This window comes from Hermetia illucens, chromosome 4, assembly GCF_905115235.1.
Source record: "Hermetia illucens chromosome 4, iHerIll2.2.curated.20191125, whole genome shotgun sequence".
Lineage (NCBI taxonomy): Eukaryota > Metazoa > Arthropoda > Insecta > Diptera > Stratiomyidae > Hermetia > Hermetia illucens.
Genome location: NC_051852.1, coordinates 139,995,501 through 140,016,266, shown reverse-complemented (window position 1 = coordinate 140,016,266; position 20,766 = coordinate 139,995,501). Strand labels below are relative to the sequence as shown.

At 43.9% G+C, this 20,766-nt stretch overlaps 3 protein-coding genes across 3 annotated transcripts; 1 reads left to right on the top strand and 2 right to left on the bottom strand.

Moving 5' to 3' along the window:
* Positions 1-1,589: 1,589 nt before the first annotated feature.
* On the bottom strand, positions 1,590-2,828 carry LOC119655080 (lipid droplet-associated hydrolase). The gene is made up of 2 exons (XM_038060779.1): positions 2,497-2,828; positions 1,590-2,437 (listed from the first exon to the last, which is right to left on the bottom strand). Exons 1-2 carry the CDS (start codon positions 2,804-2,806, stop codon positions 1,704-1,706), a joined length of 1,044 nt encoding a protein of 347 aa, XP_037916707.1. The 5' UTR covers positions 2,807-2,828; the 3' UTR covers positions 1,590-1,703.
* Positions 2,829-3,034: 206 nt separating this feature from the next.
* LOC119655081 (translation machinery-associated protein 16 homolog) lies at positions 3,035-3,996 on the top strand. The gene is made up of 3 exons (XM_038060780.1): positions 3,035-3,170; positions 3,233-3,602; positions 3,693-3,996. The coding sequence occupies exons 1-3, from the start codon at positions 3,168-3,170 to the stop codon at positions 3,938-3,940; spliced, it is 621 nt and encodes a 206-aa protein (XP_037916708.1). The 5' UTR covers positions 3,035-3,167; the 3' UTR covers positions 3,941-3,996.
* Positions 3,997-9,357: 5,361 nt separating this feature from the next.
* Positions 9,358-20,515, bottom strand: LOC119656151. The gene is made up of 7 exons (XM_038062486.1): positions 20,360-20,515; positions 14,042-14,633; positions 13,713-13,972; positions 13,257-13,648; positions 13,015-13,196; positions 12,150-12,787; positions 9,358-11,016 (listed from the first exon to the last, which is right to left on the bottom strand). Exons 1-7 carry the CDS (start codon positions 20,396-20,398, stop codon positions 9,928-9,930), a joined length of 3,192 nt encoding a protein of 1,063 aa, XP_037918414.1. The 5' UTR covers positions 20,399-20,515; the 3' UTR covers positions 9,358-9,927.
* Positions 20,516-20,766: the final 251 nt, after the last annotated feature.

Below are 20,766 nucleotides of genomic sequence, written 5' to 3'. Positions count from 1 at the left end.
TAACGTCGAATTTAAGAGTGGGGAGGAGGGGATCCCCATGCATGCAAAAGGAGGATGTCAATTTTTTTTCATCAAATATAGTCATGTGGGGTATCAAATTAAAGGTCTCCACTTTTCTAAGCCAGTCTTAGTTTTGACGTTTGTTGGAAAGGTAGAGAGTACGGGAGTTGAAATTATCATTTCTCTAACGGACCCTTTCTCAGAAACTACTTAACCGAAAAATCTAAAAAAAAATCAAGAGGCTGCCACTATATGGTGTCTAGGCTCCGAAATACCCTCCATACCGATACCTGTTCAAATAAAGTTAATAGTGCATTACTATAATTTTTAGTAATTGACAGGAAAACTCCCCTTAAGTTCCTCCTAGAATTACGAAATTGGCATTGGCAATATAGGCTACAGCATAGAGCATGATCCTACCAAATTTGGTGAAAACCTCACAATTGCTAACAACGTTATAATAGATCAAAGCTGTCGCTTCTGTGCAAACTCAAGACTTTGAATGTCAACATCACTTGAAAGTGGATATTCTCACATAATATATGCATATATTAGGTGCTACATACTAATGGGGCAAATGCACATTCAAATCTCTTTATAAAAGAAATATACAAAACCTTTCATACCTGAAGCGTCTAGCTTCTGGTTTCCCGACTTGCTTATATCTGATGTAGGTTAAATTCTACACATTTGCTAATAATATTAAACTCAGAGTGTGTAGCGTATGAGGTTGATTATTATCAATACAGGGGTTTCCATCAAATGATTTAATAAAATCGCTTTCTAAAAACTAGAGGTTAATGGAATTTTTAATTATGTGCACACGGAGCTGTCATGCACTCGTTCCTCCTCACATCTTCTTTTCTTCAGTCTTTGTCCCATTCACAAGCGGGGTCGGGTCGTCGTGATAAGTTTCGCCATTTTATTTTATCAAGCCACCGTTGTTTCGGCCGGCCCTTGGGCGCTTACCATTGACTTGGATGTTCAGACCAATATTGGTAAGTGAATACCCGTTAGTATGAATGACGTGACCACACCATCGAAAACGCCTCACTCGCAGTTTTTCTACGACGGGTGCAACCCCATATCGATCGCGGATATCCTCATTTCGGATGTGATCAAAACGTGTCACGCCACTAGTCCAATGCAACATCTTAGTCCCCATTACCGCAAGACGCCGTCCATTTTCTTTTATAGTTTGCCAACACTCAGAGCTATAGAGAGCGGCAGGCGGACGAAATTGCGGTAAATTTTAGATTTAAGACGTTCGCTGATACGCCGATCACAAAGAACACCAGTTTTGGAATGCCACTTCATTCAGGTTGCGTTAATGCGTGAAGCAACTTCATTACGCAGTTCTCCATTTGTTAGTTATTTAAATCGCTCGGTTCTGGACAGGTTACTGACATTGACAGAACTGAGCGGCTTAAATGTCAAGAGTCAATGCTATCATCACACATCACATAGGGAAACACAAAACCTTTTATACCTGAAACGCCAAGTTTCCGGTTTCCCGCAAATCAAAAGAGCAGACTTGGAACAGATGCGACCCCGATTCGGAGTCACGAAATAATAAATAGTGAGACGGATCCATTTTTTGAGTGATTTATTTAGAATGAAAACTAGCGTGCTAACAATGCATGAAAATGTCATTTTGCGTCTTTATTCTTATAGAGAATGCAGTGTGTCAAATGCAACCATTCTTAGGAAGCCTTCACAGAATACCGCTTTATCCAATCGGCGACGATCTCCCCCATGGGCACAGCCTCACGTAATACAAAGGAATGCGATATTCTAAACTCATCCAGTTCGGCGTCAATGCCTGGCACGCGAACTTTGATTTCGTCATAATACTTGACCGGGACCCAGCCATCCGTGGTCCCGTAATAAAACTTCAACAAGTCCACATTATCCTGTACAATGTCCACTTCTAAATCTGTTACCCGCTCCATCTCCTCCTTCGCTAAATGAACCACACAATCAAGTATCGTCGGACGCAAGTATTTCAAGGTGGTTCCCAGGAAAAATCTTGGCGTCGACGTTATCCAGAAGTAGGCGCTTATCATAAGGACACGTAGCGAAATTGGTAGGCAATTTACGAATTTCGCCAACATCCGTACGGCAAAGAAAACGGGCAGCACCAATTTGGTAAAGACAACCCCATTCGGGGAAACAGCCATACGTTCTACGGTCGGGAACAGGAGGTAACATTTCTGCAGGCGATCCTTAATCCGCGACTCCTTCAACAGCTGCAATATCATCCAAGCCCCGATTGAGTGACCAATCAAGTGAATTTTCACATGTGCCGGCACGTAGGTTTCGATGAATTCAATCTTGTGTTTGAGTTGAGCATTCAATTCGAACTTTGATTCGTTGCCTGATAGCGGCGGCACCTTGCGTACACTCGAAGCGGACGGTTCGTCATGGCCTGCGTGACCTTCAATAAAAAATCGTACGATAAGTGCAAATTAAAATGAAAACGTATACAATGCTCACCTATCACCCAAACGGGCGTCTTAGCGTCCAAATTGTTGTGTAGCGTAGATAAGAATTGTGTATAGAAGCCGGGGAGGCCGGGATTTCCGGTTATGCAAATCACTACCTCGCGTTCGTGGTCGGCAAACGATTCCTCAATCCATTTCCCCCATGTCATTACATGGGTTGGAATCTCGTTAATATTCACGAAAGCCTCTTGCATTCTGTCTGGCTTGCAGTTAATCCAACGACCTTTGCTTGATGCAACTATCACAGAATGAATGAAACGAGAATTGTGGCGAATTGTAAACAACTTTGCTGACAGTTTCATACCGGACAGTGGCTTACAAAATCCTTTCCGAACGCAGCCGTTTTCGACCACGGCGAAGTGTAGAGTATATTCAAAAACGTTTTATTGCAAAAAAATCTAAGATAACACAAGTTTTAGACATTTTTCTGAATTGTTGGAGGTTGCTTCCGGATTTACGAACTGTAAGTAGATTTAAAAATTACACTTTTCATTCACAAAACTTCTGATAGCGAAAATATATGAGATGTCAATTCGCCGCATTCAGCAGAGAGTCAGCTACTAAGCAGTCAAACTTCCCCGAAGCACGTGTAAATGTTTTGATTACATTGACTGCAGGGATTCTACCTCTCAAGTCTCCCTAAAAGTAAATTTAGTGGTTGAAATGGTGAGTTTAATATCATTTCCTCAGAACTGTGCCATTATCAACTACATTGTCACATCTTTCAGGGTAATCTAGCCAAAGAGTTAGCAAAATGCAAACATCCAAACAGTCGCAAAACAAAAGCATTGGCCAAGAAGGCAAAGCGAATGAACAACAAACACAGAAATCAGTTTGGACATGCGATTAAATCGAATATCCTAGGCGAGAAACTTTCTTGGTTCCTGCCTCACGTGGAGGATAGAACGACTCCTTTGACTCCCAGGGAGTTCAGGCAACTAATTGAAACCTACCTGCAGCGTTTCGATGAGGAAATCGAACAAATCAAATTGAAACAGTCGATCAGCAAAAACCGCGCCAACCAACACGTATCCCGCCTGAACGTGATAAAATTCACATTAGAGCGGGAAAAGGATGAGTTTAACGGCGGTGGACTAGGTGAGAAAGCACCAAATCAAATTAAAACTTTCTCTGACTCAAGCCATTTCGAACACTGACTAATTCCTAACAAGTTTTTTTTTTACTTAGAACTCCTCAATTTATGCGACATGGAGAAACTGAAGTCACTTCAACAATGGGACGGGAACGCGATTAATGTGCAGCATTTCAAATTAGATTTGATTTCACGCCACTTCCTGAGCAAACTAGAAAAGGAGCAGAAAAAAAGTGATCCAACTCTTAGTTCTGTTCAACTTACGAATGATGCGCAAAGTGCGAATGACGTAGAACAAGAGAATGTTAAAGAAAAGAAGGAGGAAGCAATGTTATGTGATTAGATTTAGCATTAGTTGTTTGGTTTGGAACGCCAAATGTAAATAAAAATATTTTTGGACTTCATGTCTTTGTACTTTAGAAGGAATTGCTTTTCTGCGCCACCATCGCAATTTAATGCATATCTGCAGATTTCGTTCCCAGTTGATAACATTTTCTCGAAATTCTCAATATTAACGGAGATACAGCGGTTTAAAATTTTTCGAAAGATTCCCCCAATTTAAGACCATTTTCCCGACACCTAGACCCCCTGTGGCGCGGCAGGATTCGCAGATGGCGCGCCGAACTCTCCACTCTTTAGAGCTCGCCACGGGTGTGGAGGACTAGCGGTGAGAAGGCGCCGTTGGTCGGGACAGGAAAAGACCGCATGGAGATAAGCCGCGCTCTTCTGTCTCGGCCACCGGCAAGTACACACGGCTTCTTTCTCGCAACAGCGGCCTTCTTCTGTACGTGTTTTTGATTGCGATTTTAGTCATTAAAATAAAGAGAAAATTAAACCAGAATTGCTCTGGGTTTTGTTATCAATCGTGTTGGTTATTTAAACAAGTGATCTTTTAAAGCAATATTTAGCTTGCTGTTAATAGCCAATTCGACATAGAGGCAGCAGACACTGTTACTTCAGCAAAGCAGGCTTATAATGCGATAACAATATATTCCAAAAGCGGCAATTCGCCCCCGCGAGAGATTCACAGCAGAACGTTGGAAATATATTTGGATCAGAAGGTTAAACTGGTGACCCCGTGAGCACGCACCAAAGTGCGTAAGATCGCCGCCGCCTCCATCATCGACATCGCCGCCGCAGCCACCGGAGACGACGCAGCCGTTGCCACCATCGCCGGCGCAGCAGCGAATCACCCGTGACGGCCGCTCGCATTCACTAAATTACAATTAAGTGAAATTGTATTCAATTGTAACCAAAAAAATTTTTTTTTATTTATATTCCTCTACAATTGTTGTTGGGTGATCGAACTCCCAGCCAATTGCTTCGCGAAATGAGGCAATTGGGTGGGAGCAAGATCGGCGGTGACCTGATCAAGTCGCTCTGGCTGCGACGGCTCCCGGAGGGCACCCAGGCGGTCCTCGCTTGCGTCTCCGGCTCCTTGGAGGAACTGGCAACTATAGCGGCCGTTCAACCACCGTCGGACAAGGTGAGCGACTTGAGGCGCGAGATAGCCGCCTTAACAGCCAGTGTGGCCGAGATACGGGCGGCGCTGGACGCTCAACGTTCGGGCGCCAGATCGCGAGCTCGCTCACGATCTGCCACTCGAAAAGGGCGTTCGGGTAGCAGGTCGTCAAGACAGCTTGCGGACACAGGCATTTGCTGGTACCATCTTAGATTCGGTGATAAAGCGACCAGATGTACGCTCCCGTGTAAATTCGCGCCTACCGCAAAAAACTAGGTCCGCGGGGGGCCTTGGCGACGGCCAATCACAACGCAGCGCCACGTCGCTTAACTATTTTCGACCCCCTCAGCAGGCTCAACTGCCTCGTCGATACTGGTGCGGAGGTTTCGGTTCTTCGACTTTTTCCACAGCTGCTCAAACTGGCGGCAGCAAATTCCTCCCGCATCAACACATACGGGTATAGACAGATGGACGTGAGTCTTGGCTTGCGTAGGACGTTTCCATGCGTTTCATCCTGGCGGATGTCAGCTTCCCCATACTAGGCGCAAACTTCTTGTGTCACTATGGGTTGCTGGTGGACTTGCAAAATAGGTCCCTTATAGACCCCACGACCAACCTTAATTCGTCGGGCCAAATGGCATCTCACACAAAACAAAAACCTTTCCGTTCTTTTGGAAGACATCACCGACTCTCGTGTTCGGACACTTCTCCAAAAGTTCAGCCAGATTACTACCGAGTGTAGTCTCTCAAAACCAGTGAAGCACAATGTGCAGCACCACATTAACACTACTGGTCCCCCGATCTTCTCGAAGGTGCGTCCTCTACCACCCCAGAAACTGGCTATTGCGCGGAAAGAATTTGAACAACTTGTTCAATAGGGTATCTGCAGGCCCTCAAACAACTGTTGGTCTTCCCCACTGCATATGGTCCCTAAGCCAAATGGCGAATGGCGCCCCTGTGGGGATTACAGAAGGCTAAATACACAGACTGTTCCTGACCGATATCCAATTCCACTCATCCACGACTTTACGCATCATCTCGCGAATTGCCGCATCTTTTCGACCTTGGACTTAATCAAGGCTTATCACCAAATCCCAGTAGCTCCTGAAGACATTCCAAAGACGGCAATATGCACACCCTTTGGGCTCTTCGAGTTCACCCGAATGATTTTCGGATGAGGTTCATTCACTCAGTCCTGCGAAACCTCGATTTCTGTTCCGTATACTTGGATGATGTTTTGGTCGCTTTTTCCACTGAGTCTGAGCACTTAGTCCATCTCGAGTGCATTTTTCAACGTCTCCTTGAGGCCGGTTTAGTTCTGAACGTTGAGAAATGTAAATTCCTTCAAAAACAGGTGAGATTCCTCGCCGACTCCATTTCCCCTGAAGGAATACAGCCCGACTCAAACAAGGTGCAAGCGAGCACAAGCTTCCCGCGTCCGAAGACAGTGACGGAGTTGAGGAGGTTCTTGGGCATGCTAAACTTCTACCGTCGTTTCCTGCCCAAGGCCGCCCAGCACCAGTCCGTTTTGAACGCGTACTTTTCTAGCCCCAAAACTAAAGACACGAGATCGTGTGGCCTGAGGAGGCTGTCCGCGCGTTTGACAAATCTCGTCAACAACTGGCCGACGCTACACTCTTGGCATTTCCTCTGCAAGATGCACCCCTAGCCGTTTTTGTTGATGCCTCTGACATCGCAGTAGGTGCTGCTCTTCACCAAAAGGTGGATCAAGTCTGGCAGCCGTTCAGCTTCTTCTCTAAGCAGTTGAACCCCGCTCAACGAAACTACAGTACCTACGATCGTGAACTGCTCGCCGCGTACTTGAGCATCAAATACTTCCGTTTCTCCCTAGAAGGCAGGCCGTTCAGTGTTCACATAAGCCTTTCACGTATGCTTTGAAACAAAAGCCCGACAAAGCGTCCCCTCGTCAACTTCGACACCTTAGCTTTATAAGCCAGTTTACGTCAGACATCCAGCACGTGTCCGGCAAGGACAACATAGTTGCTGACGCTTTGTGTCGTGTCTCCGAGGTTAACATCCCCGCGTCACTCGATTTCTCGGCTATTGCCAAGGCGCAGGAGGATGACGCAGCACTTCAGAGCCTCAAATCCAACCCCAAATACAAATTTCGGGAGTTGTCCATTTTCGGCTCAAACCTCTCTCTCTGCTGCGAGGACTCGAAAAAGGAACCTCGGCCATACATCCCGACCACCTTTCGCAAGGAAGTGTTCCACGCGGTTCACGACTTAGCGCATCCAAGCATCAGAACAACAAATCGGCTAGTCACCGAGAAATACTTCTGGCCCTCCATGAACAAGGATGTCAATTCCTGGGCCAGAGAATGCATCGCATGCCAAAAGTGTAGTCTCCAGGCATGTAAGGAAAGAAGTGGGCTCATTCCCCCGCACTACCAAGCGGTTCCACACGATGCACCTCGACATAGTAGGGCCATTGCGAGACTCGCACGGTTACAAGTATTGCCTCACAATCATCGACAGGTTCACGCGGTGGCCTGAGGCAATACCTCTGAAAGACATTACGGCGCAATCTTGTGCCGAAGCCCTCTGTCGAGAGTGAATACCCCGCTTTGGCGTCCCTGCAGTGGTCATCACTGACCAGGGAATGCAATTTGAGTCCACCCTTTTCTCGGAGTTAGGCAAACTCCTGGGTTTTAAACGCCAGCAGACTACTGCATACCACCCGTAATCCAATGGGATGCTAGAACGTTGGCACCGGACGCTGAAAGCTGCCATTATGGCACGCGACGATCCGTCCTGGACTCAAGTCTTGCCTCTCGTCCTACTCGGCCTACGTACAACCCGCCGAGAGGAATTTGCTGCCAGCCCCGCGGAGCTGGTATACGGGAAGAACCCAAGCCTCCGAAACGATCCGGCTTTCGACAAGAGATCGGGTCTCACAGAGTCGGGGTTGGTGCATCTGCTGAGAGACAATCTCCGACGCATCAAAGCCACACCACTCACCCGACACTCGTCCACACCTGCCTGTTCGCCCAAGGAACTGGACACGTGCACGCACGTTCTGGTCAGGACAGATGCCGTCCGGAAGCCGCTGCAGCCTCCAAATGAGAGCCCGTACCGCGTTCTTGAGCGTGGAGAACATTTCTTCCAGCTCGAGATCGGGGACACAAAAAGGCGGTCTCTGTCCAGGCTGAAACCCGTGTGCGCCCCGAAGCAGCGTCGTGGATTGATGGTGAACGAAGTTCCAGGATCGGTCGCCGAAACCCCCTAGGTCTCAACTGGGGGCGGAATGATGTGGTGCGGCAGGATTCGCAGCATTCGAGATTTCGAATGCGAGCAAATAGATGGCGCGCCGAACTCTCCACTTTTTAGAGCTCGCCACGGGTGTGGAGGACTAGCGGTGAGAAGGCGCCGTTGGTCGGGACAGGAAAAGACCGCATGGAGATAAGCCGCTCTCTTCTGTCTCGGCCACCGGCAAGTACACACGGCTTCTTTCTCGCAACAGCGGCCTTCTTCTGTACGTGTTTTTGATTGCGATTTTAGTCATTAAAATAAAGAGAAAATTAAACCAGAATTGCTCTGGGTTTTGTTATCAATCGTGTTGGTTATTTAAACAAGTGATCTTTTAAAGCAATATTTAGCTTGCTGTTAATAGCCAATTCGACATAGAGGCAGCAGACACTGTTACTTCAGCAACGCAGGCTTATAATGCGATAACAATATATATTCCAAAAGCGGCAATTCGCCTCCGCGAGAGATTCACAGCAGAACGTTGGAAATATATTTGGATCAGAAGGTTAAACCCCCAACCCATACATCATTTCAAAGGTCTAATTGTCCTCTATACAAGTGATCACGAATTAAGCTCCTTTTCTCGAAATCCTCAATATTAAGGGAGATACAGCCGTTTAAAGTTTTTCAAAAGATTCCCCCAATTTAAGGCCATTTTGGGACCAATTACAAGCGCTTGTAGACCTAGCCAAACCAAGCTCTGAACGAATAGGTTCAAACTTACGAATTCGAGGTTGTAGACTCGACATTAAAGTCGGAGATCACTACCCACAAATGGCACCGAAGGAACTACCGGTGAGTAAAATTCACACCATTGAGAGCTCGATTCTCCTGTTGAGCCGTGACGTTGCACGTTACCTTACTACTTAGCGGTTACTGCCAATTCTGAATCAAAAAAGCCTTTGGTTCGGTTACCGTACATCGAAGCGATTTTCATCGACTTTCCGCCAGAAGATGCTGATTTCGTCTAGAAAGTTAAGACTCAACAACGGTAGCTCTGAAAACGATTAATAAATGACAACACACTTCTTCCTGTAATTAATTACGATTTTTATTTGTAAGTAGATAATATTGGTATAATTCTGACAGAAATCAAGCCTTATTCATAGTCTTACCATAATTCTATGCACGTGACACATAGCCATCTATACTCAGTAAAATGTTTGGTTGGTTAGTTAAGATGCTTAAAAGTACGATCGAAGGAAAGGTAGCTGGAGGTTCAGATCATCCCCTGACTTGCTATATTTGCCGCCGGAGAAGCCCTGCCCACGCCTCCGATCTCCATCTTCTACATGAAATACCCCTAACGTACGTTAATACAATCTCAAAATGAAATGTTCTTCCTTCTTTCGCGCCCACGCACAAGAGAGCGCTTGCGTTTAAAACTACTCTAAATCTACACACATTAATCTGGAATTTGTTCTTTAGCGATAATAACATCATCAATACAATCTGACAATCTACTCGACTATTAATTCAATGATGGGACAGAATCTGGGAAATGTGAAGCTTGCGATCACAAGCTCCACTTACTGCTTGATCACGTGGGGAATGGAGAAACTTGTGCATCTTCAAGATGACTTTTTGCGCACATGAGATTTAGTTGTACCTGCGGTAGTTGTTGCCTCCGCCACCAACGCTACCAAAGTTGGAGGAGGAATTTCTGTTGTTACTACTGAACGAGGAGAACGATTTGGACTGGTTACTCAAGCCGCCGCCCAGGCCGGTGGAGAAAAGAGGTGTTGCGCTGGTGTTTGTTTTGCTCTGGTTCGAGTAAACATTGCCGCTACCTCCCATCCAGTTACCCCTCTGTGCTGAGGAACTGTTGTTGGTACCTCCGCCGCTGCCATAGTTATTGCTTGGCTTCGCATTATAATTGTCATTGTTGCCGAAATTTCCGCCACTACGGTATTGGTTCGTATTGGACGAAAAAGACGAAGACAAGCCGCTGGCATTATTGCCATACGAACCACTGCCGCTATTGTCGTTGCCACCGCGGTAGCCTGACAGGGCACTGTTGTTATTGGAACTACCGAAATTGCCGTTGGAACGGTAGTTTCCGCCATCGTTAAAGTTACCACCACTTCCGCCACGGAAATTTCCCAGGTCATCGTTGTTTGAACGATAGTTTCCAGCGCCCATATTGCTGTTGGCATTGGAGAAGTTTCCATTATCGTTCAAATTGCGATAGTTACCGCCAAAATTGCCACCATCGTAGTTGGAAGAGGAGTTCATACGATTGTTGGCATTGCCGTTGCCATAACCACCGCCGCCTGACCCGAACAGATCATTGTTCGAGCGGTAGTTATCGTTGCCACCGAAATTTCCACCATCATTTCGGAAATTTCCATCGTTATTCATACCACCACCACCTCTGTAGTTGTCATTGTTGCCATTACCAGTGTATCTGTCGTTGTTACCGCCACCCATATTATTCCGGGCATAGTTATCTCCTCCGTAAGAATTACCACCACCACTGTTGGCATTCTGGTTGTTGACGCCACCTCGGCTACGTTTCTCTTTGTCCATTTTTCTGATGATTGTCGTTAAATCTTCGATAGCACGGTTAACGCCTGCCATTTTCGAATCTTCAATAACATTTGCCAAGATTTTGCCCTTGAGCTTTTCTTTGGCCGTTGCGAAAAGGATATACAGTTCGCTATCCGCTAGCAAACCTTTTTTTTCGTTCTGGAAAAATGCAAGTTTTACAATCCCATTTTAGATGGATTCAAACAGGTTTTAGTGTTATCAAGTTACTGAGACTAAAAATTTAATGTGGGAGCGAGCATTGACATTTTATCGACATACACACCAACCGACTTGTAGAATCATTTCCAACATGCATGACTTGAGGTTTTCTTGAATATTCCTTCAGTATTCAACCAATCCGAAAATACTGACACTGGTCTTACGAAATGCCAAATGCGATAGGTTGTCGAACTCATCTATAAACTGAGTTCATGTTTTTTTTATCATTCAGGGAAGATAAATTCGATTGCGGCATAAATCCACAATGCAAATCACGTTGAATTCATATAATCGGGAAGGAGTTTTCGTCACGAGAAAGTCTGAACTGGCTACTGACTTATATTGGGGTGCAGACGCAGAATTGATCCCATCTACCGCTTTGCACGAATGAGATTAACAAAAATCAAGAGCAAGGCTCCATGAACAACTAATCATTTAAACAGCTCGACATTTGGAGGAATCTGCACGAGCCACTTCTCACTTTCGAAAACATTCGAGAGCAAGTCGGGGAAATATTAGGCGCTAGTTCTACGCGGAGACGATAGTCCTCCGCATACAAATTTGAGCTCAAAGTTCGCTACCCGAACTGCCTTCACTTGGTCCGCTGTGTTAGATCTAAATACACATGACGCAAGCATTGACGCACATTTATATCAACTATAGATCTACCACTCAACAAGCAATAAATGTGGACATTTCTCAATAGTTATACTTGAAATGTATATGGAGAGGAATGGGAGATAATTACCCTCCACTAAGCATTCGAGCTTCTAAATCAAATCATGAGAATTCCATCTCAACTCTCTACTGGACTGCATCAACACAAACGGTTGAAGTAGGAGTCATTCTCGCACTTGTAGGACTTCTGCATGTGACGTGAATGCACTTTTACTCGTATTTATCTTCCTTTACAATCAATGTTCTTACAAAGTGTGTGCCATATGTCGCTAAAAGGGGAAAACTTCCACCAAATAAAACAAAAAACTGTACTCAATTCCCCACAAATGCTCCTCTTATCAAGTAAATGGACTTGTTTGCAAATTAGTTTGAAACTTCATAATCAAATCATGTACCTCATTGCAAAGTATAGCTTTGCCTAAAAGCTGAACGCACTTTGGTCCTAAGCTACCCAATTGATCCTCGAGAGCAGTCAAAAGTCTTAGACATGAGACAACGCTCGCGGGTTCAGAGTAAATCTTTTTGGCCAGGCGTTGCTGTTGCGGTTGTGCCTGCTGTGGTTGCTGACGCTGCTGCTGCGGTGCTCGTTTCTGCTGTTGTTGCTGCGGCTGCACGTTTCTATTGCCCTGCCTTTGACGGTTACCATCATTGCGGGGACCTCCCCGACCCGATCCTCCGCCAACACCGGCACCACCACCAACACCACCCCTTCCATAATTATTGGAATTCTGTGGGTTATTGTTGAATGGCGGTACGAAGTTATCCATGTTGGCTAGATTTGGAAGACCGAAATTGCCAAGGTTGCCCCTCATAGGCCCCTGCCCCATCATCGGCTGTTGCACATTGCCCATGGGGTTCAAGGGGCCCGTCCGAAGCATTCTCGTCGGAGTATTCGTGCGGGCGGGCAGACCAAATCGCTTACGCAAATGTGTCTTACGATCAGTGACGTCCTTACTGAAGAGCCTGCGAAGGCGTTTCTCCCAGTGGGGAAGCCACTCTTTATCGAAATTGTACGTGTCGGGATTGATATTGGCTAAACAATCAGAAAGGAGACATTTTCTTATATACTGTCAAAAAATCTCAAATCAATTGAGGCGAAAGAAATAAAACTCCCTTGCGAGAAAATACGTTCGAGAACAGATACCAATCTATCTGTGCATATTTTCTAGGAATCGACAAGATTCCTTGGCGTAAGGGCAGCCAGTTAAATGCTGAAGAAAGTAGAAATCCAAAGTTAGCGTGAAATCACAGATCGTATACCTTTCTTCAGCTCCCCGCATCTGCGGTGCCAGAATTGGCTCCATTCCTTTTGATAGCTGGGATGAAGTTTTGGGTCTTTCTCATACTTCTTGTATTGCAACTTGAGGCGATCAATCCTCTTATCCTTAATGGTTTTGTACTTGCGCCACACTTGCAAGAGGTCACCATCTCCAACACGGCGTCTGTGGAAGAAAAACAATTATCAACACTTTTATCACTAGCAGACAACAATGAAGCCTCACATCTTCGTCGGTTGGGCTGATTGAAGTGCATCGGCCGCGCCACGTTTACGCTGCTCTGGAACATTGCCCTTTGCATTTAGGGACGGTGGGTCGGGTTCATTGAACGAGATATTGTTGTTACTCTTTTTGATCAGGATATTCACTTCGGCATCGGTGAACTGCAACGTTTCTTCGCTATAGTGTGGCATCCTACGGACTTTGTTGATATAACGAGCGCGCAGACCGAAGAACTCGACAGCATCGACGGGGATCATTTTCTTGAATCCATGCTTGATTTCAATCTTGCGGTAGAGTTTGCGGAAGATGTTACGCAAACAATTCTCCTTCTGCTGACTGTTGGTCATAGTAAGACCAGCAACTACCTTTTCATACAACTTGGGGAAATGTTTGATCTGTAAAACAAAAGGAGAAATGTCTCAGCACGTGACTAGCTTTGAAGAATCAGATTGGCATTACAATGTAGGTGGCTTGATGTTTAATGTCAACCACATGGCTGTACGTGTCATGAGGCAAGAATGTCTCACAAAGCACACAGAAACGGCGGAATTTTCCTCTGTGCTTCATTTTCAGCAGATAATCTAACCCGATCACTGGTTTCGTCTTATTATATTCATAAACAGGATCCTCACTTAAAGCTTTCAGCAACTTCTCGTCTTCAATTTTCTTGAATTCCCAATCAACCTTGTCAACAATACGATCTTCGAGCTCAGGAGTCACTGTAAAGGGAGAAAGCGTTTCTTATAATGTGAACAGAAGATACTTTACAAGGAAAAGTTAGAACTTACCAGTCTCGATGTTCTCGCCCGGGAAAATCTTAAACTGCTTCACTTTGTCGCCATCACGAGTATAAAACATGAGATATGGCTTCTTAAAGCGCTCCGCCTTCAAAGTACTTTTCTTCAGATACTCTGCATGGCGTTTTCCTTGCAAGTGAGCCTTGATGCCAGCTGGCGTTTGCAAATTTGCAACACGACACAAATGGCAAACAACGGAACGGTAAGGATTGTCAACGCCAACCTTCGGTGGGCCATAGGAGAAAACGGCGGTTTCAGTATCATCCTTTAGCTTGATCTTAGTCGTCAGTAATTCCGCGATGTAAGCTAAGCATTCCTCCGTTAGAGGCTCCTTGTCGGCCTTGGTACCCTCACCATCTTCAGCGGCGCCTTCTTGCTCCTCACCTTCAGCATGTTCCTCGCCCCCTTCACCTTCAGCGTGCTCCTCACCACCTTCACCCTCTGCTTGCTCCTCGCCTTCGGCAACGGCTTCTCCATCAGCAGGAACTTCCTCTACGGGCACATCTTCGGATTCTTCCGTTTTGGTCGGAGCAGCTTTGGCTGGGGTAGCCTTTACCGCCGCAGCCTTCTTGGGGGGAGTGACCTGGGCAAGAAAAATTATTATTGAAAAATGAATTTAAAGAGAGGATTTTGATTTGGCAAAGTGAAAGTTACTGCGAACATAATTCCGGACCCAGATTTCACTGGTTTTGTTAGTTAAATTCGGGAAATCGCTCAACGAAAACCTTACACTGACTCTTGTGAAATTCATTCAGATAACATTTTTTGCTGTGATAATTACGCTATCTGCTGTAAACGTTAATTTTTTATTTTTCATAATAATATACAATGGAACATTGAATATTGAATTGATCGAGGATTATTCCTTTCTGTACGACCCGCATATAAACACTTTTGTACCTTTGAACGCTGCTTTAATCTGAACGCAAGACTAAGACAACGAACAGTGACATCGGCAATAGATCGATCTCACCCTTGCAACTCGAAAAATGAAGGCAAGACCACGGGAACGTGAGACGAGAGATTAATGATATCAGCCTCCTGAGATCCAAGAAACTTTACTATCTTATTGCTTACTATTATCAAAGGAACGCTGTACCGTGTGACAGTGTCCAAATTGTTTAACGCTACATTCAAACTTCAAAGTGTCACAACAGCGAACACAAGAATCCTCAAAAGAAATCAGTCGATTTCAAAGAACTCTGATGAATCGGGAACAAATCTTACAAGACCGGTTCAGTTCAAGACTTACCAAAGTCGAAATGACCTCGTACTGTACGATCGGTGGGTAAATTGTTTTTTGAACCACTTTTATCACCATAGTCCATGAGGGGTAGGCAACATTATTAGACTCCAAACAGCAATATTGAATGCAGAACGATATTGTGAAATATTGAAATCCTTTTGACAGGCAGAATGAAGAAGTCAAATGAATGAGGAGGGAGTGAAGTGAATGAGGAAAGATTGAAGTGAATCAGGAAGGATTGAAGTGAATGAGAAAGGATTGAGGTGAATGAAGGAGTGAAGTGAATGAGGAAGGAGTGAAGTGAATGAAGGAGTGAATTGAATAAGGAAAGAGTGAAGTGAATCATTCAGTTCAATGAATGAAGGAGTGAAAGGGAAGCGGAAAAATGAATGGAGAAGAATGAAGGCGGAGAAATAAGTGAACGGCAGGCGGAGATGTGAGGGAAGGAGCTGGTGGACGATTCCCGAGGCAAACAAAAAATTGAGAAAACTGGGGCGAACCAGAGGAATGTGTCAGGATATGCTGACGTTTTCTACAACGATGACTCAAAAACAGAACAGGATTCTGAAGCGGGAGTTTACCTCTTGAATAAAAGTGATAAGTGGCTTTTCCCTTACACAACAACGAGCCGAAGTGTATGCAGCCATAAGACTGCTAAACACACCAAACTTTTTCTGTCAAAACCAAAAAAACATACGACAAAGTTTATCCTGTCGAAAAGCAGGAAGACTTGCAGAAATATTGTGGGCATTCTTACGGGCCATAATTCACTAGCTGGGCATATCTTTAGAATAGGAATTTTCCAAAATTATTCATGTTCATCCTATAATGAGGAAGCGGAATCCACGAAACATTTTCTATGTAAACCCACCACTTCGACTGCGCAATTTACCTTCGTTAGTCACTATAGCAAGAGATTTGTTCAGAAGAAGTGGTAAATTGAGTGAGCATGTCCTGTAGACGCGATTGTGGTGAACACATATGGTTAGCGCGTTTTTTATTTTTTAATTGTACAACTGGCGGGTTTTCTTCAGAATCAATTTCATTATCAATCATCTTATTAAATGGAAATCATTTTTTGAAGATGAATCAAAAGAAAAAAGGATAAATGTGAGCTGAGCTTTCAAAATTTGAAAGAGTTGTCAGAACTTTCCTGAAAATGAGTGAACGGTACGGGGTAAGAAAGCCAATGTGGGGCAATACTAAGGTAACCTCCCGCGAAAAAGTCGAAATAAAGGCGGATGCAACAAGTCTGTTAAATGCTTTCGGGAAACCGGAAGCTTAACACTTCAGGTATACAAGGCTTTGTTTCCCTATGTGAGGAGCATAATGCAGTTCTCCATTGGCTGATAGCATTGACTCGAGGTATTTAAATCCCTCAGTTCTGGCAATGGTACAAAATTTGGAAGTCCTAGGATAAATTTAAAAGGGTTTTTCAGTAATACTATTAGTAAATTTATTTGAGCAGATATTGGGAATGGGACATATTTTGAGGCCTAGATTTCATCTAAGCGATATGAAGGATATTGCAGAGCCTCGGCATCAATAGTGGTAGAATCCCGATTTTTTTTCAGATTTTTCAGTTGGGTGGTTTCTGAGAATGGGTCCGTTAAAGAAGTGATCACTTTCCACCCCCAACCTTTCCAATAAATGTCATAACTAAGACCACCTTCGGAAAATACACACTGAGACATTTCATTTGATACCCCACATGAATATATTTGATGAACAAGAAATGTACACCCCCTTTTGCATGTGGACCCCCCCCTTAATTTATAGAGGCATCATCTCCACATTTTTTCAGATTTCCTTCATGGCAATTTCGAAGAGGGGAATATGAAAACCTGCGACCTTTTCGAGCGCTTAAGCCCCCCTAAACACCGATTACTCCGAGCCTAGGGTCATTGACGCTGGGAAAACGGCCTGGATTCAACAAAGGTAACTGCAGCCTGGATTCAGCAGAGGTAATGAGAGAGAAGAACTCTATGCCTCCGGAAAATCACAACATTTTTGTAAAATAATGAACATGGAAACATAGCCAAGGAAACACTTATTAATAAGAAACAAATCGGGAAACTGGAAGCTGGTCGCGCTTCAGGTATAATAGGCTTCGCGTTTCCCTATGTGAGGAACTTTGAGTGCGTGGCAATTACACTTACTTAATAATTTGAAATTCAACGGCTTCAGTTTACATTTACATAGATAATCTGCTCTTCTCTATTATAGCTAATTCCACACGTTTCACACTAGGAGCTTATATTAGCACATGTGAAGTTCACCAAAAGCAGATGCAGAAAAGGGCTCACCTAATAGCAGCAAAAGGTAAAAGGAGTAACGGGAAATAACTTCATATATTGTAAAGTACTTTAATATTCCGCTCGAATGTCATCTATTCTCGTTAACTATGACCTCAGCACCTTACTTGTATGGCTTCAGATGCAGTAAATTCGCACAGAATAGATAAGAACTGTTATAACTTTGGCGCTGAGGGATTTACATGAAGCTTGGCGGGCATATGCCAGATATTGTCCTCTATACTAGTGCTAAATTTGCTACCTCTAGGATGGGCTTAAGGGGGGCTTTCAGTTAATTTCTCAAAGTTTATATTGGAACAGCACACACTTTAAGAGCCCGATTTCATATAAGCACATAACCCTGATTTTCTCAGATCTTTGGGTTGAGTGGTTTCCGAAAATGTGGCCTATCTCACCTTGAAGTGTGCACATTTGGATTCCTTACTCGTGCATTTTATAATCTACGTCAAAACTAATATCAGTCGGAACGAACTAATCTAAGCCTTTCACTTGCGAGATGATACGTATGGCTATATTCGGTGAAAAGTGTTTACATTCCTCCTTTGCATGTATGGGGAGCCCCCTTTAAACTCCACGTCAGTCGTCGTATTTCGTAGCTCCAATATGTCCACCAAATTCTGTTCAGACCGGTTTAGCAGTTTTGGGGAAAAGTGCGTATGACCGACAGTCAGCGAACTGATTTGAATAAAAATATTTTTTAATTTCGGGTTGAGAAAATGGGCGTTTAAGTGCCTGAAAAACGTCGATTACATTTTGACAAGGGCTATGACAAGGACGTTTCAAGAACATAAGACGATATGTATTTTCAAACATATTTTTGAAAAGTCGAAATATGTTCAAATTAAATAAAAATAAATTCATTACATCTTCAATAGTTGCTTTGCAATTAATTCTGAAAAATAGGCCTGAAATTTACACTTGACGATAGACAACCACCTTAAGGGGGTTTGAAATATTTAGAGGCCTGGACGCCATATAGACAGCTTCGGAGAATGAGTCCGTGAAAGAAATGATCCCTCCAACTCCCGGATTCCTTTCAGATTAATGTAAGGACTGAAAGTCATGAATAATGGCGCATATTCAGGCTATTAAATGCATTCTAATTACTTCAACACGAAACGGGACATTAACGAAATTCCAATGTTAATTACGAAGTTTGTTGGGCGGGCAAATGTTTGGTTTTATTTTAGATTCACAAAAGCCTTTTACTTATGACGATGCGGTAGGTTTACATCGAAAATGAACTTAATTTTTGGAGGATAAGGGAGGTAATATTTGAAAACAGCTTGGTTGATGGCCAGATACTCACACCCGAGCTGTGTATAAGATTAAAGGAGTCTTGCCTTGGGAGCGCGACGAAAGACAATACGAAGAACAGAATGCCGAGCATTTGCAATCTGAACATTACGCGTCAGCTTGTGAGAAGAAGTTTCCCATTGCGGTTTAGAGATTTCGATGAACACGCAAATAGCGCAAAAATGTAAAGAGGCAGGAATACATGCTCAAAGAGGTTGAAATTTACTCAACTGGAAAAATTTAATTTTCAATGTACGCCACGGAAGACTACAATGAAACTTACGCGCCACCCTATGTATCCCCAAAGACGAAAACTGTATGATTAGCTATCAAGAAAGGCGACCCCAACCGCAATAACTGACTAAGAATACACATCGAAGGTAATCAGCAACCCTACCCCGTTTGCAACACACTTTGCAGTTATTTCTTTCAAAGCCCAATCACAATAACACGACTTTGTTTTCTTGCCCCCATTTTGTCAGCTACAACTCAAGTGGGTCATTCTCACGACGTACTCCAAAAGCAATCAATAATTAGGCCAGAATTCATAAACTTGCTGCGTCGCATTGCATGCAATTCAAACCATTTCAAGCATTCTTTCTTCGAGGAAAAGCTGCAGAAACACATATACTTGGGACCGTGGGAGCCCGGAATCCATCTTAACACCCGGCTTGGCCCCACAACCGGAAAACCTTCAGCCGTTTCTCCGGGAAATGAATGGAAAGCATGCGCAGAAACAGACGCTCGCAGTAGATTTTAAATGTATTCCACCATTTTCCGGCATTGCTTGCATATCATTCTGAAACCAGACTGCAAAATGAAATTCCCATATCTCCAGCTTGAGCGACGCAGAAAACAAAGAAACTTCTTACGTCAACAACTTTACTCACGGAAAACTTGGCATCCATTTCTATTCAACAAAATGAAGCCTCACAATCAAGTTCTTAGCGCGCTCACAGCACACGCTTCTCACTGAATCAGAGGTCAGTGGCCATATTGGCGACACGGGAAAATTCTCCCTTGTGAAATCGCCATTATTACGACGCCTATGCACCTGTGATAACTGAAAAAATCACTTGTAATTGATAACTATTGAAGTGGCCAATTTCCGCCCACTTTCCACTCGTAAATATCGTGAACTAAAATCAACAATTTAAGACTGCAGACACTCTAGAAGAGGGCAAAGCCCTTAGAGCTTCACGTGTAAGCTACGTGCCCAGTACCAATTTCCCACGACGTATTTACATAAACAATGCACACAAATCAATAAAGACGCGACCAAAAAATCAGTATCAGTCAAAAATCCAAGCAAAATCCCCGCAATTGCATGATTTTCTTCACATTTCTACCTTGCAAACAAAATGGCGCCGGATAGCGGTAACGAATTCTTTTGCGTCGCAACGCTTTCCCGAACCAATTATATAACAAATAATACTTCCATGGGGTATTTACCTTCTTTTCGGCCGGTTCAGCTTGTTTTCCACGCACCATTTTCTACTACACTACTGAACAGAATCTTCACCAATTACTTCAAGAAAAATCACTAAAATCGAGAACACGTAAAAGTCGTGACCGGCGTCCTCGAGCACTTCAACACGAATGAAAATGCGGTCAACTGTGTATTACCAGAGGTTGTCAGATTGGTGAATATGGATGGGAGATGTTAATGATGTGTGAGATGTGCGAAGAAACAGAATTAATTTTGTTGGCAGCGGTGGTGTTTTGCATTTAAAACGTAGAATATAATAAGATCATATTTTATACATAGAAGTCCATTTAAGATCTTTTATTGATAGGAACGAATATTATTTAAATAAAATGCATGTGTAACGTGTAAAATAGGCCAACACACAATAGGG